We start from the raw sequence: 17,355 nt of genomic DNA on the forward strand, positions 1-17,355 counted from the left end.
CTGTTCTGGAAAGGCTGTTGGGGGCCCCGTTTGAGCCTCTTGAGCAGGCGCCATTGGATCGTCTGTCTACAACCGCATTCCTTTTTGGGCCATCACCTCCGCTAAGTGCATGGGTGAGCCATGTGCTCTCTCGGTGCGGTCGGAGTACCTGTCTATTCGGGCCGATAGCAGGCGACTCTGTGGCCTGATCCGGCCTTCGTGCCAAAGAATATCCGGAGCTCTTGTCGCTCCTGGGATATTGTGCTTCAGGCGTTTCGCCCTCCTCCTCACGCTAGTGGGTTGGAGGTGAGCCTTCACCTGTCGTGTCCTGTCCGTGCACTGGAAGTTTACCTTAGTCGCACGCAGGATCTCAGGGCTTCCGATCAACTGTTTGTTTGTTACGGTGGCCCTCGCGCGGGTAAGGCGCTGTCCAAGCAGCGCCTGTCACATTGGTTGTGCGAGGGCATTGCCCTTTGCTACACGTTGGCTGGACAGGTTCCCCCCGGGGGCGTCAGGGCACACTCCACTCGTGGTGTGGCGGCTTCTGCTGCCCTGTTAGGGGGGCCTCGGTGGAGGACATCTGTGCTGCGGCCTGGTTTTACCTCATGGGCATGACTGGGGGTTCTGTCTCCCAGGTGGTCCTGAGGTCCGGGACCTCTCCTGCATCCCGCCATCAGGTGGGCTAGCAGGAGTGTGTGGGTGTGGACCGCGGGGTGCTGTGTCACACGTGGTCCCGCTTGTGCTGTGCGTTCGGGGGTGCCTGGTTCCCCTTTTTTCGCACTTTGATGGAGTTGACTGCCTGCCCCCCTTCGTTAGGACGGCGGGTGGACGGGACTCCCCTCCTCCCTGGCTGGGGCTTACGGGCCCTCAGGGGGTGCATTTGTCGGGGCCACGCGTCCGCTCTGCCCTTTATCTCAGTAGGATATATATAACGTAAAGTTATCCTATAACCCTAGTTATATGAACTTCCGGCGTAATATAGAGGATGCATGGGAGTGGCGTGGTCACGTGCAAGTGGGTGCATTTGTTTTGTTTCCCAGAGCACACTAGGTGCTGGAGATAGTGATGTATCTCAGTAGGCAGAGCAAGACGCTCAGCCAGTATTCATATAACTAGGGTTATAGGATAACCTTACGTTATACTGCTCTGACTAAAGGTTATGTTAAAGTGGTCCAGTTATGCTGCTCTGACTAAAGGTTATGTTAAAGTGGTATGTGGTCCAGTTATGCTGCTCTGATTAAAGGTTATGTTAAAGTGGTACATGGTCCAGTTATGCTGCTCTGATTAAAGGTTATGTTAAAGTGGTATGTGGTCCAGTTATGCTGCTCTAATTAAAGGTTATGTTAAAGTGGTATGTGGTCCAGTTAGGGCTTGTGTCCATAGTGGACGTTTTATGAGTTGTCAGCTCCTTCCTGTCATTAATTTCTATGCTGGAGACGCGACAGGTGCGCTCCTTTTCCCAGCCCCGCGCCTCGCGTTTATGAGCTCTCGGCGGCAGCGTTTTTGGGCGGAGCGCTCTCAGTGCATAAAGTTGAAACTAGTTAAACTTTTGGAAAGGAGCGCGCTCATCAAGGTAATCAACATCGAGGAAGGGGCGGAGCCGCGGCAGTCGCAAGCTCTGGCGAGACCCAGGAAAACGCGGAGCTTTTAAAAAAAAAAAATTCAAAGCGGTCCGCCTTGAAAAAAACGTCCGCTATGGACATAAGCCCTTATGCTGCTCTGATTACGTCCTCTTGAAGTTGACAGGCTTCAAATTCGAAAGTATATAATCTTCATACATTCTTGCCATGTTTTCTATGCAAAATCTTTTTCTTCAAAGTAACTAGTAACTGATGGGTTCAGATAAATGTAGTGGAGTAAAACGTATAAAGTTCCCTAATATGAAAATACTCACGTAAAGTACCGCAAAATTATACTCAAGTACAGTACTTGTTACTTTCCACCACTGGACATGTCTGAACCCTCCTATCGTATGGCTCTGGATGTCTCACCTGGCTCTCCAACAGCTTGCTGAGCTCCTGCCGCTCCCGCATGCTGTTCTCCCGCATGCTCATCTCGCTCTCTACCAGCGAGGTAATGTACATGTTCTCAAACTTGAGGTTCTGCGTGCGCTGTGTCTCCCGTGCCTCCTTGTTTATCCAGATCTGGGGAGTAGAAATACAATCAATCAGTCAATCAATCAGATTTATTTATATAGCACGTTTTACATGACACAAGCCAAACCAAGGGCTTTATGTGATTTATTTATGATTCTACAGTAGGTTTATCATCCCTTGAAACCATGTACCACTTTAACACAACCTTTAACCAGCAGGATCTCAGGGCTTCCGATCAACTGTTTGTTTGTTACGGTGGCCCTCGCGCGGGTAAGGCGCTGTCCAAGCAGCGCCTGTCACATTGGTTGTGCGAGGGCATTGCCCTTTGCTACACGTTGGCTGGACAGGTTCCCCCCGGGGGCGTCAGGGCACACTCCACTCGTGGTGTGGGGGCTTCTGCTGCCCTGTTAGGGGGGGCCTCGGTGGAGGACATCTGTGCTGCGGCCTCCTGGTCCTCCCCGAGTCCTTTCGTTAGGTTTTACCTCATGGACATGACTGGGGGTTCTGTCTCCCAGGCGGTCCTGAGGTCCGGGACCTCTCCTGCATCCCGCCATCAGGTGGGCTAGCAGGAGTGTGTGGGTGTGGACCGCGGGGTGCTGTGTCACACGTGGTCCCGCTTGCGCTGTGCGTTCGGGGGTGCCTGGTTCCCCTTTTTTCGCACTTTGATGGTGTTGACTGCCTTTCCCCCTTCGTTAGGACGGCGGGTGGACGGGACTCCCCTCCTCCCTGGCTGGGGCTTACGAGCCCTCAGGGGGTGCATTTGTCTGGGCCATGCGTCCGCTCTGCCCTTTATCTCAGTAGGATATATATAACGTAAAGTTATCCTATAAACCTAGTTATATGAATACTGGCTGAGCGTCTCGCTCTTTAGCGCCCTGAGGTCCCTTGGATGTTTTCTGCTTATGGAAATCGAACTGGGAAGGGTGAGGCGTGACCACCTTCGGCGTAATATAGAGGACGCAAGGGAGTGGCGTGGTCACGTGCAAGTGGGTGCATTTGTTTTGTTTCCCAGAGCACACTAGGTGCTGGAGATAGTGATGTATCTCAGTAGGCAGAGCAAGACGCTCAGCCAGTATTCATATAACTAGGGTTATAGGATAACCTTACGTTATACTGCTCTGACTAAAGGTTATGTTAAAGTGGTCCAGTTATGCTGCTCTGACTAAAGGTTATGTTAAAGTGGTATGTGGTCCAGTTATGCTGCTCTGATTAAAGGTTATGTTAAAGTGGTATGTGGTCCAGTTATGCTGCTCTGATTAAAGGTTATGTTAAAGTGGTACATGGTCCAGTTATGCTGCTCTGATTAAAGGTTATGTTAAAGTGGTATGTGGTCCAGTTATGCTGCTCTAATTAAAGGTTATGTTAAAGTGGTATGTGGTCCAGTTAGGGCTTGTGTCCATAGCGGACGTTTTATGAGTTGTCAGCTCCTTCCTGTCATTAATTTCTATGCTGGAGACGCGACAGGCGCGCTCCTTTTCCCAGCCCCGCGCCTCGCGTTTATGAGCTCTCGGCGGCAGCGTTTTTGGGCGGAGCGCTCTCAGCGCATAAAGTTGAAACTAGTTAAACTTTTGGAAAGGAGCGCGCTCATCAAGGTAATCAACATCGAGGAAGGGGCGGAGCCGCGGCAGTCGCGAGCTCTGGCGAGACCCAGGAAAACGCTCTGAGTTTTTTTTTTTTTTTTTCAAATCGGTCCGCCTTGAAAAAAACGTCTGTTAATGGACACAAGCCCTTATGCTGCTCTGATTACGTCCTCTTGAAGTTGACAGGCTTCAAATTCGAAAGTATATAATCTTCATACATTCTTGCCATGTTTTCTATGCAAAATCTTTTTCTTCAAAGTAACTAGTAACTGATGGGTTCAGATAAATGTAGTGGAGTAAAAAGTATAAAGTTCCCTAAAATGAAAATACTCACGTAAAGTACCGCAAAATTATACTCAAGTACAGTACTTGTTACTTTCCACCACTGGACATGGCTGAACCCTCCTATCGTATGGCTCTGGATGTCTCACCTGGCTCTCCAACAGCTTGCTGATCTCCTGCCGCTCCCGCATGCTGTTCTCCTGCATGCTCATCTCGCTCTCTACCAGCGAGGTAATGTACATGTTCTCAAACTTGAGGTTCTGCGTGCGCCGTGTCTTGCGTGCCTCCTTGCTTATCCAGATCTGGGGAGTAGAAATACAATCAATCAGTCAATCAATCAGATTTATTTATATAGCACGTTTTACATGACACAAGCCAAACCAAGGGCTTTATGTGATTTATTTATGATTCTACAGTAGGTTTATCATCCCTTGAAACCATAGGTTACATATCCAGCTCATGATCGAGAGTGACATATTTCAACAACACATTTTCAGTGGATTGCAATGTGCAACATCTGCATTATAATCTGATCAACGTTTGTTTTGTGTTTGATATATATTTTGTGGAATTTTGACCTAAATGTTCAAAATAGCAGTTTTGCTCATCAAAAATGTGTTTTGTTTTTTGGTGTGCTTCGTATTCTAGGTTTTCAGGGGAAATGGTTTGTTTTAACACAAAAAATTCACTGCTTTTTCACTGCTTTTTCATGCCATTGATAACATGATTTGTTAAAACATGATTTGCGTAGCGTTGAATATTTCAATTTCTCTCACATCTGGGATTGAGTCACTACCTACCCATAAACATGTAGCTCAATTTTAAATGCCTGCAGTTTACCATGAGGTAATATACAGTACAAGCACTGATACAACTGTGTTGTAGTTGTTTAGCATTGATTTCATCCATACAACTGTGTTGGTGTTTATTGTTTATTGACTCCATAGAACTGTGTTGGTGTTTCGTAGAAATACCCAGATAAATGAGTAATCCAGTAAAAGTAAAAGTCCTACATTAAAATTCGACTTAAAAGTAAAAGTAGAGAAGTATTTTCTATTGAATGTATCTAAAGTCCAGTTATACTGCTCTGACTAAAGGTTATGTTAAAGTGTTAAAGACGTTCGAACCTTCGTTTTTAATTAAAAAGTTAAAAAAATTAAATAATTTTTTTTATTTTTGTATTTCTTTTTTAATATCCTCAAACTAAATCCTCAATTTGAATAAAGTGATTAATCTGATTAAACGGACGTTCGAACCTTCGTTTTTAATTAAAAAAAATTCAATTACAATTTTTTTTTTATAAAATAAATGTTATATCCTTAAATAAAGTGATTCATCTGATTAAATGAGTCTTTTTTCTTTTATTAAATCAATGTTCCAGCCCCGTCAACTGTCAAATGATGTCAACTGTCAACCTGAATTTTAACATTCAGTATTCAATATGGTCTGATTTAATATTAACACTTTGAGTGCCAGCCACGGCATAATTCGTTATTTCATGCCGTTTTTAATCGGAATTTTTTTTATTAGCGATTTCCATTCATATTTCATCAATCTAGCCTCACGTTACCAGTGGGGATCTGTCTGAACTCGAATAGGGAAAATACCGCCCCCTATCGTCTCCCGGATGGTAATGCACGCATTGGAATGGACCCAATGAAAATGGGTGAGAAAAGAAAAATCCGGAATCCACATTTTACTTCTCAGGCAAGTAACCCGAGCCGATCGGACTCATTGTGGACCATCAGAACAGCGTGGAATATATATTTCCAGTAGCCAGCGTTGGATCAATAAACGCAATCGATATTTGGAATGGCAATCAGGAATTGGAATAATCTTTTTGGAGAACATCTGATCTGAGGTAAGGAATCTATTTTACCAGTATTGGGATAATCAGAGCTATTTTCACCTATATATCAGCGTGTGCCATATGTGTGTGTGTGTGTGTGTGTGATCAGGAAATAAGAGAATCGATTTTTCAGCCCGCTTCTATAGCGTGCATAAGTACACATATACTATCGATAATCTAGCGTTTATTTGAAAACGATTCATAAATAGGCCGAAAAATGTGTTTTGTGTATTCCAGTGTATTCCAGTAAAGGGCGATTATCACAGAATCTTCTGAAATCTTCTGGAAGTTTCAAGAAACTAGCGTTTTTCAAAATGGTATAAAACGGAAATTAACCGATTAAAAAACAATCTGTTTTGACAATGTTGACTGTGTAGTGATTGTAATTGTACATAATTCACCCACTAAGTTCCACCAGAACATTCTGGAACATTTGTGGTCATGTCATAGCCAAACGTTCTAGAACATGGCTGATGTCACCGTATGATGTCATGGCCAATGTTCTAGAACAGTTGTGTATGTATATGTATTCGGCAATTCTCTCAGTTTTGAAGATGAGAAGAAGAAGAAGAGTGTAAACTAGATTGTAGTTAGGCAGCAATACGCAGAAAGGTGTCGGCCGGAAATTCACGAGAAAGAGAAGAAGAAGAGGATCAGAGGGAGAATTGTGGGCGTAGTATAAGAACTGAGGAGGGCAGTAATACGCCATGTTGCGTTTACACTGCCGGAAAATATAAAGAAGAAGAAGAAGATCTCATTGTGATGATTGAAAGAAGGGTGTGGAGCTCATTGAGGACAGAGAGAAGAGGGTTCCCCCTCTTGGGGGGGCACTTCGAGAGATGAGATGATGTTTGGATTGTGATTGTATGACAAGAGGAGCAGAGAAGAAGGAGACAGACAAGAGGAGCAGAGAAGAAGGAGACAGAGACGATAGTAATGTGTTTTGAAGATGAGAAGAAGAAGAAGAGTGTAAACTAGATTGTAGTTAGGCAGCAATACGCCGAAAGGTGTCTAGACTGCCGGAAATTCACAAGAAGAAGAAGAACAGTCAAAGAGTTGACTGCAAGCAACGTAGCAGTAGCATGTTGTATTGCTGTGCTTAATAAAGGCTATTCACTCTGCCTCGAGCCACTGTCTCCGACTCCCATCTCTCGGCACTACACTGGTGACCTCGACATTGGTCTCGCTGAAGTATCAGGGACCGAACCGAATATGGCAAACGATGCCGTTATTCTTCGATTGCCGGAGTTTTTGGAGCATTCTGCGGCTGCGTGGTTCGCTCAAACAGAGGCGCAAGTCATAAGCGACGGCCATATTAGACACATAGCCATAATTTAAGATATAGTTTATGCGTTCGCAAATATGAGAGCTCTATCATTGAAGTGGGTGGCGGCATTCAACGGGGTAAATAGGAAACGGAGGCCGGCACTGAAAGTGTTAACATTCAGTATTCAATATGGTCTGATTCAATATTAACATTCAGTATTCAATATGGTCTGATTCAATATTAACATTCAGTATTCAAGTAGAACAGCTAGCTAGCCATTGTGGACACTCACCTTTCCACAGCTAAACCAAGGCATCTTCTTTGAGAAATGCAGGCTTCAGTCTATGTGTTGTTCAGCCTGCACGTTTCAAGATGCACAATGAGATCTTCTGAGAGAATTGTTGAATAGATACACAAATGTTCATTCATTGGTCTATGTTGACCACGCCCCCATGATTCGGCTCCTCCCCCTTCAGGGGATTAATCTTGATCCTTAGGCCATGCCCCCTTTTTGTATATGTTGAACCGCTTGTCGTAGAGACTTGCAGGTTGTGCCATTGTACCCAGTAGGGATATCCTCTTTCATTGGTCTATGTTGACCACGCCCCCATGGTTCGGCTCCTCCCCCTTCAGGGGATTAACCCTTGATCATTAGGCCGCGCCCCCTTTTTGTATCTTTTGTACCGTTTGTCGTAGAGACTTGCGAGTTGTGCCATTGTACTCAGTAGGGATATCCTCTTTCATTGGTCTATGTTGACCACGCCATCATGGTTCGGCTCATCCACTTTTGTGTATCTTTTGAACCGTTTGTCGTAGAGACTTGCGGTTGTGCCATTGTACTCAGTAGGGATATCCTCTTTCATTGGTCTATGTTGACCACAGGATTTGAATCAATTAAGGCTTGCAGGTGTACTGAGTTGATTGACACCTGCATGTGCATGTGCATGACACTTAAGGGAGGTGTCAATCAACTCAGTACTGACTTCTACAGTCATTGGTGGATGTTAGCCATGACCTCTATACAATGGGTTAACCCTTTAACTATACCACTTACATTAGACACCCTAGCAACCACCTATAACACCCTAGCAACCACCTAGAAACACCCTAGCAACCAGCTATAACACCCTAGCAACCACCTAGAAACACCCTAGCAACCAGCTATAACACCCTAGCAACCACCTATAACACCCTAGCAACCGCCTAGAAACACCCTAGCAACCACCTATAACACCCTAGCAACCACCTAGAAACACCCTAGCAACCAGCTATAACACCCTAGCAACCACCTATAACACCCTAGCAACCACCTAGAAACACCCTAGCAACCATCTATAACACCCTAGCAACCACCTAGAAACACCCTAGCAACCACCTATAACGCCCTAGCAACCACCTAGAAACACCCTAGCAACCACCTATAACACCCTAGCAACCACCTAGAAACACCCTAGCAACCACATAGAACACCCTAGCAACCACCTAGAAACACCCTAGCAACCACCTATAACACCCTAGCAACCACCTAGACACACCCTAGCAACCAGCTAGAAACACCCTAGCAACCACCTAGTAACACCCTAGCAACCACCTAGTAACACCCTAGAAACCACCTATAACACCCTAGCAACCGCCTAGAAACACCCTAGCAACCAGCTATAACACCCTAGCAACCACCTAGAAACACCCTAGCAACCACCTATAACACCCTAGCAACCACCTAGAAACACCCTAGCAACAACCTATAACAACCTAGCAACCACCTAAAACACCCTAGCAACCACTTAGAAACACCCTAGCAACCAGCTATAACACCCTAGCAACCACCTAGAAACACCCTAGCAACCAGCTAGAAACACCCTAGCAACCTTCTATAACACCCTAGCAACCACCTAGAAACACCCTAGCAACCACCTAGAAACACCCTAGCAACCAGCTATAACACCCTAGCAACCACCTCTTTTGTATCTTTTGAACCGTTTGTCATAGAGACAATACAGACCCTCTCCCATTGGCCGGCGGTGCACAGGCATCACCCACACTTTCACAATTTCCCCCGCGAAATTGTCTAGTTACTATTGCTGTCCACACCTCAGGCTCCACCTCCCATATACCCACTCAAATCCCAAAACCCCTACATCGAACCAAAACAAAGAAATGTAAACAAAGTGCATTACCAAGAGGGGCTCTTTTGCCAAGAGGTTGCTGTTTGACGGCATTACAGATTATACCTTTAAGGAGTTGTGGGCAGAGGGAACATTGGGCTGAAGGAACATAAGAGTTGATTCCCTGTTAGATGTGTGAAAGGTTCTGTGTAAATTGCTTTAGGCACATGCTCGTAGTAGAGTCTTGTCATGACCTTTTGATCTGTGATCTTTGAACCAGGATGGCTGTTGGTAATGGTTTGCATCCTTCTTGAAGATCTCTTGGTCTAATATTAGATTAGCTCTATTTACTATCTGGTCATGCTGTAAAGAAATGCTACTGTTCTTTAATGTACTACTGTGTTTATTTGACTTCCTCACAGAAAGGCAACATATTCATCTGTAACTACAAGAGGTTGGAAGGTTTGCCCACAAGGGTGGTCAGTGATGAACCAATGCCTCTGACCGCTGGCATGTGCCTCTTCTACATGAACCCAGAGAACAAACTGCTGCCCGTCGCTATCCAGGTATTTCAGTGATGCGTTGAATCAGGGTCTGTGTGGATCAGGATCTGTGTGAATCAGGATCTGTGTGGATCAGGATCTGTGTGGATCAGGATCCTACACATTCCTGAGGAGGATCATCAGTGAACTCGCACAACCGTGGAGAAGTTTACATTTAAGTTCCATGTGGATATTCTTGCTTCCAAGCTGCAACAGAAAATTGGCTTCCTGTACAGAAATAGATCCAGCTCTCCCATGAATAGTAGAACGAGGATTGTTGAAGCTGTTTTCTTATCAATTTTGGATCATGGTCCAACTTTTAAACCCCTGGATTCGGTTTTGCTCTGAACAAGATGCTTCCAACACCTAGAACTCCCTCCAACTTTATCTGAAGCTGAAGGTTGTTCCTCCTTTTGCTGCCTATGTGTGAATTTGCTGATAAACTGTTTTGTAAGCTCGTCGTGTCACTGTAAATGAGGGTAACCTCAGCGTCTTACGAGTTGAAAATAAAGGTTTGAAATGAAATACAATTCACTGTGGAAGATCCGTCTCAGATAACCTCTATAGTCCTTGTAGTAGGATGCTCTATGTATGCAGGTCTGATGGTGTATGAATTAGGTCATAAGAAACATTTACAAAAATGCCATTATTCATGTTTTAAATAGGAATACAGTAAATAGAGAAATATGTAATAATATTCCCCTTCCCTTCCCTTCTCTGTTTTCTTCACCTTTGTCTTAGTTAAATCAGCAGCCCTCAGCGTACAACCCCATTTTCCTGCCTAGCGACCCGGAGAACGACTGGCTGCTAGCCAAAATGTTCCTGAAACACGCAGATACCCTCCAATGGCAGACTGTCTGCCGTTTAATGAACACTCACTTCCTGGCAGACGTCTTTACAGTCGCCACCCTTCGAAGCTTTCCAATGATCCATCCACTCTATAAGGTATGCGATAATAATCATCACTCCGTATTCATATTCACATTGATATGCTATTTTTATGATGTTTCTTTTATATATATATTGATGTTGTTTGTACCGTTTATATCTATCTATGCACTGTTTTATACTGACCTGCACTATTAATGACTTTTAGAGCAATGACGCGTATTGTGAGGAACTATGGGTAATAATTAGGGATGTCCGATATTATCGGCCTACCGATATTATCGGCCGATATCGGCATTAAAATGTGATATCGGAAAATATCGGTATCGGTTTTCAAAAAGAAATATATATATTTAATTTTAATTTAAATTTTTTACATTTCTATAACATTTATTTACCCAGGCAAGCAAGTAAGAACAAATTCTGATTTTATTTATTGTCAAAAGTATGCATAATGTTGTGTTAATTCCACAACAAGAGATATGTAATGTTAATTACTTGAAATTATTCCGTTTTTTGACGGGGGAAACCCTGCATATATCGGTATCGGTTGATAACGGTTGATATTGGTATCGGAAATTAAGAGTTGGACAATATCAGTATATCGGTATCGGTAAAAAAGCCAATATCGAGCATCCCTAGTAATAATAAACATTATTTGTATAGCACCTTTCATACAAGAATTGCAGCTCAAAGTGCGTCACAGTAGCAAAAATAATTATAAAACGAGAACAAAATTGGCAGATCAAGAGCAATGCATAAAGTGCAGACATAAAAATAAGTATAAAACTAGCATCAAAATAGAACATTAAATCACATAGTTCTTCATATTAGGATCTAACATCCCAATAGGCCTCTTTGTTTACGGTTTGATAAATGTTTAAATAGACAGAAAATAAAAGAGCAAAATAGAGTAGACAGAGTAAAATAGTGCAATGGTGCAGTGCAATACAATAGTTGGTAAAATAGAATAGACAAAATAAAAGAGTAAAATAGAATAGACAGAATGAGAAAAGAGTAAAATAGAATAGACAGAGTAAAATAATGCAATAGTGCAGTGCAATAAAATAGTTTGTCAAATAGATTAGACAATAAATCAATAAAGTAAAATGGCCCTCATTTTAAAATACAATAATCACAGTGTCGATGTAATGAGTCTAGGTGGCACAGTGCATAAGAGCAGTGGCGTGCACAGATAGGGCCGAAGGGGGGCTTGAGCCCCTGCCCTTTTGCCCCAAGTGCTCAAATATGAACACGGAAATGTATACTACTATCCACGGAGAAATAGTCCTTATCAATTTAAATAAATTTAAAAAAGGTAAGTGTCTGCATTTATATAGTGCTTTTATCCAAAGCGCTTTACAATTTGTTCCTCACATTTTTACCCATTCACTCACACATTCAGACACCGATGGCAGAGGCAACCATGCAAGGTGCCAACCTGCACATTGGGAGCAATTAGAGGTTAAGTGTCTTGCTCAAGGACACCGACATGCTGCCCGGGAGGAGCAGGAATCGAACCGGGAACCTCCGGATTACCAGACGACTGCTCTACCTCCTGAGCCACTGTCGCCCCCTTATCAATTTAGAAAGTACCCTGCATGCCCCCCCCTATCTATTCTATGATCTTATTATAGTAATACAGTAATATAGTTGGTCTACTGTTTTATTTCTATTGTCCTTTGAGCTGAGACATTATGCTCAGTTTCAAAGTAGCGTTAAACGTCTTGCACTATATTCATAAGGTTGGGTCACATGGTCACATATTTCAGTATGACTTGTAAACTGTGATCATGTAAACTGTTCCGGCTCCTTTTGAAATCGGGACATGGATCGCTGAATGTGATTTTATCTTGGCACGTGAATCCTTTGATGTTTATTTTCTTCTGTTCAGCTGCTGATCCCACACTTCCGTTACACCCTGCAAGTAAACACTGATGTTCGTCAGCAACTCGTGGCACCTGGTGGAGTTTTAACTGGAGTATGACTGTTTTCTTTACTCATAATCTCATGTCACCTAGTGTTTTTACCGAGTTTTAACTGGAGTATTCTTTACTGATAATCTTTCAATGGGGTTTTCAGAGGAGTATTTCACAAAGCAGGATTAGCAAGTATACCAGATAACTTTAAAAAATTATTGTAACTACTGTTTCCTTTGCTGATTTGGATTTGAATATATGAAAGATATTAGGATAGGGATGTGATTCAGTCATACGATTGTTTTTACTTGTGAACAAAGTGAAATTTGTGAAATTACTATATTATTGAACTCCCATTATTTATTTTTTTTATCCACTTTTTCTCCTATTTTTCTCCCATCCCAATTCCATTGTGCCAATTCTTCCCTCCCCTGTCTTGAACGTTGCTCGCATGTGCCCCCCACTGGCCGGTTGTAGGGAGGATAGAAGCCTTGCATCACGTGTCCCCTCCGGTACACGAGGAGGCAGCCTGTCACATCTTTTCACCTGCCAGCGCGGACTCTCATTGGCGAGGTGTAACGTGTGGGAGGCTCACACTACCCCCGCCATTTCCTGTCTCTGCTGTGCAGGCGTCCCCAACCGACCTGTAGGAGTCGCTGTCCACAACGTCCAGATTACCACCCTTCGACTTCCACCCCCTAACTCTGCCAATTTAGTTAGTATGATGGCTGGCGTCAGCCGGAGGCGAACCCGGTGTCTCTTGCGTTGGTGACGAGCGCAATGTCCGCTGCGCCACCCAGCCACCCCCATTGAACTCCCATTCTAAGACTTTAAAGGGAACATGTTATGTATCCTTTCAAAAATGTCATACAAATTCCTTGAATCCGTTGAAGATGTTTGTTAATTATTTTTAAAAGAACAAAAAAAAACATTTGGTGGGTGTAGCATACACCAAATGTTAAATTAATGGTTTCCTTCCGTGCCTGGCTACTCCGCACCATACATTTATTGTTGCCCCCCTTGTGACATCACAAAAGGTAATTCTGAACAGCTTGTTTAGGCTTGTTAATCTGAAGGACTCAAATCCTGGTAATTTTTCATCCTTCCTTCATCCATTCCTAAATTACATTTCAGATTGAAGCAAAATCATTTTTTTATGTCCCCTTTAAAAACCACAATATCGTTTTTCAGTCAATTGACAAAGCAAAGACAATAGCCTAATAATCTGTGTGTTCATTATTACTTTAGGGTTCACTTGGAGCAGAGGGGCTGACAGAACTCATGAGACGGGCTTTCTCAGAGACGACCTACAGCGCCCTCTGTCTGCCAGACGACATCACTGCACGAGGCCTGGAGTCTGTCCCTAACTTCTACTACAGAGATGACGGTCTGAGGCTGTGGCACATCATCAACGGGTGACATAAACCACCTACCATGGAATACAGATTTCTATTAAGCTTTATTTACCCAGAGTAATAATAATATGCTTTTCACAGTGCTCAAAGATGCATTACAGTGTGGGTTAAAAACGGCAAACAAAACAAAACAAAACAACTATGGGTCAAAAGCAAGAGTGAAGTGGGCGGCTAGGTGGTGTAGTGGGCAAGGCGCTCGCCATCAACGCTGGAGACGCTGGGTTCGAATCCAGCTCTCGGCGTTGCTATCAGCTTGGCTGGTCGTTCATACTAACACAATTGGCAGTGTTAGGGGTGGGAAAGCTGATGGGTGGGTCCTGGGCGTTGTGGACAGCGACCCCTACAGTTCGGTCGGGGCGCCTGCACAGCGAGGGTACGATCTGGAGGGAGGTAGTGTGACCTTCCACGCGTTACACTCTCCCGGTGAGAATCTGCGCTGCCAGGCTGGCTGCACATGCGTCGGAGGAAAGCATGTGACAGTCTCCGGCCTCGCGGACCAACAACCAGGAAGGGGGTTGGGAATTGGCATAACGACTAACAGTGGGATGGGAGAAAAATCGGAAAAAGGAGGGGGGGGGGGGGGGAGATAATAAAAACATTTTTAAAATAAAGCAAGAGTGAAAAGGTGGGTTTTGAGGCTGATTTAAAGGACAGTAGTGTGTTGGATTGCGGATGTGGCTGGGGAGGGCATTCCAGGGGGAGGGGGCAGCTGCAGCAAAGGCCCTGTCGCCCCCCCAGGACTGGAGCTCGGTCCTGATGGGATGTAAGAGGTTCAGAGTCAGAGACAGCTGATTTTATTTGCCATGTATGGACGAATCCACATTGGAATACAGGTACAGAGCAAACACTGTGTGTCTACAACTAATCCAATACAGGAGCAGAGTGGAAACAGTACAGAAAGACCTGACGTCAGAATAGCTGAGGTGATGGGTATAGAGGTGTAGCAGTGGAGGAGGTCAGAGAGGTAGGGGGGGAGGGGGGGGGGGGGGGGGGGCAGGTTGTTGAGGGCTTTGAAGGTGATTGGAAGTATTGTGAGGTGTCCTGTATTTGATAGGGAGCCAATGGAGGTTGTGGAGGACAGGGGTGATGATGTGGACCGCCCAGATTCGCAGTCCAGGGTATCGAGCCGGCGACCTTCTGGTTACAAGCCTGCTCCTCTAACTTTCAGGCCTCAACTGCATTGCGGTTAATGATTTCATGTTAGGCATTTTCTTATTTCTTATGAAGGATGAACAGTAAAGGTATTCATCACATGGGGATGGTTTTTTTTCCCATTCAAGTCAATTTCGGGGAAAAGAGCTTTTACCAGAATTGATAAAGACATGGATCTGTGCACATAAAAAGAAAAACAACATGTGTTTTTCTTAACTAAACACACGGCTGTGTGTTGAAAAGCAACACAACATACTGTACTAACAGAATCCTCCTCACTGACCACCTTTCAATCACAGGTTAGTCTTACATTGTTCCATGAGAACAAACACTATAACTATGCACCGGCAACTCTCATGGTTAACGGTAGAGAATAGGCTGGTTTTCAACACAGTTACATTTTTCAGGAACACTGTCTTTTCGTCTCAACCTGTTTTCTTATACAAACAAATTGCCAGATGCAGTCAGGTTCATTCTTATTTTACTACTGTAGGTCAGCTGATGATGGACAGATTATGTTACCACGTTCAAAATCAAATGCTTTAAAGAGGACTGTTGTTTATCGTGCCATCAATCATTGGAATAACTGCCCACTGAACATAAGTAAATTGAATAGTAAAGTGTCTTTCAAATACCACCTGAGAATGCACTACTTAAATATGTGAGCAAAATATTCTGATGTTGATAATGATGTCTACAATATTTTACTGTTTTTAGATTATCATTGTTAATTGTGATTGTCATATGTATCTCATGTTGTTATGTTTTGTGTGTTCTGTTGTCTTTCTGTTTGGACCCCAGGAAGACTAGCTCGCCACTTAGGTGACAGCTAATGGGGATCCTTTTAAACAATAAACAGTGGAGAACGTCAAGAACCTAGGTGTGGTCCTTGTGGTCCTCCTGAGTACTGCTCACCTCAGATTCTGTTGTCAGAAGGATCCCAACTGTGTTTAAACATAAATGGACTGAATTTATATAGCACGTTTATCCAAATTGCTTTACAACTTATGCCCCACATTCACTCACACATTCACACACCGACGGCGGAGGCGACCATGCAAGGTGCCGACCTGCACATCGTGAGTTAGGGGTTCAGTGTCTTCAGATTACCAGATGACCGCTCTACCTCCTGTGCCACTTGTCTGCTGTGAAAAGGGCCTATTGTTAAATGTCACAGACCAGCACTTAACTTTGTTAACACTTTGATCGCCATGGTTAAAGTCATAATTTACCATCCCTAGCCAGCTCTATTCGTCTATGGAGAAGTTCCTCTTCTTTGCAGGGCTATAACTTTTTAAATTCTATTGCTAAATTGACATTATTATGGCCCATTCAATGTCCTATATCCATTGTTCAGGGTGTAGCAACGTTATACTTTTTCATTCACATATTCATACTAAAATATGGTCTAAAGTATAAGTATGTTTTTATCGTTTTCTGCAGCTTTCTCCAGAACTTGATTTATAGCCCCAAATGCATTATATTGATGATCAAATACAGTTTGGTAGCGATCGGTGCCAGATAAAAAATTTCAACTGGAGGTACTTCTAGAAGTTACTACGTATCATCTGATGTTGACCGGATGGGCGGGGGGTCGTTTATAATTCCGTGGGCAACGTTATATCATTCACCTAGTGTGGGTCATATGATCATCAGAGCAGTTTATATGGAACACGTTAGAAAATAACGCTGGATCTTACCGTATCTTCCTCGCGCCGTTGGACGATCAGCTTGGAGTATAAATATGGATGAGCACTTCCTGTTTGGCGCATCACTTCCTGTTGGCCGATCTGCCGATTGGCCACCAGATGGCGCTCTTGAACCGTTAGAGAGTTGAGTGGAGATCAGCAGTATATCTCAGGTCCCCGGAGGAGAAATATGATTTCGATCACAGATTTTTTAAATATTGATATCAAAGACGTGTTACGGCGTCTTCGGCAGAATGAGCATGGCGGGCAATGACGAGTTACGGCGTTTCCGGCGATTAAAGTGTTAAGCTCTAACCTTAACCCAAAATAACCCTAACCCAAAATAAGCTGACTGTGGTAATTACACAGACAGACCATACTGTACCTTCAGCTCAGTGTTCTCGTCCCTCTCCCAGTGTTCAGCGACCAGCTCTCGCTGGAGAGATGCCACATCCCTCCACGTTCAGGTTTTAATTCAACACACTTGAGACAAAACTAATAATGAACAAATGTGGACATCAACTGATGTAAATCTTATGTAAAAAAAAAAGAAAAAAAAAAGTCTGAAATCATTCTCTGGAAGCACATCACTC

General features: G+C 43.8%; 1 protein-coding gene across 1 annotated transcript in view; it reads left to right on the forward strand.

Moving 5' to 3' along the window:
* Positions 1-17,355, forward strand: part of LOC311229110 (hydroperoxide isomerase ALOXE3) — a 42,322-nt gene that overhangs the window by 20,960 nt on the left and 4,007 nt on the right. Inside the window, exons 8-11 of the mRNA XM_084315128.1 lie at positions 9,581-9,724; positions 10,442-10,645; positions 12,483-12,569; positions 13,756-13,922. Of these exons, the coding sequence (XP_084171254.1) occupies positions 9,581-9,724; positions 10,442-10,645; positions 12,483-12,569; positions 13,756-13,922 (602 nt within the window). The remainder of the gene's footprint in view (positions 1-9,580; positions 9,725-10,441; positions 10,646-12,482; positions 12,570-13,755; positions 13,923-17,355) is intronic.

This window comes from Notolepis coatsorum (assembly GCF_963971535.1).
Source record: "Notolepis coatsorum genome assembly, chromosome: 5".
Taxonomy (NCBI): Eukaryota; Metazoa; Chordata; class Actinopteri; order Aulopiformes; family Paralepididae; genus Notolepis; species Notolepis coatsorum.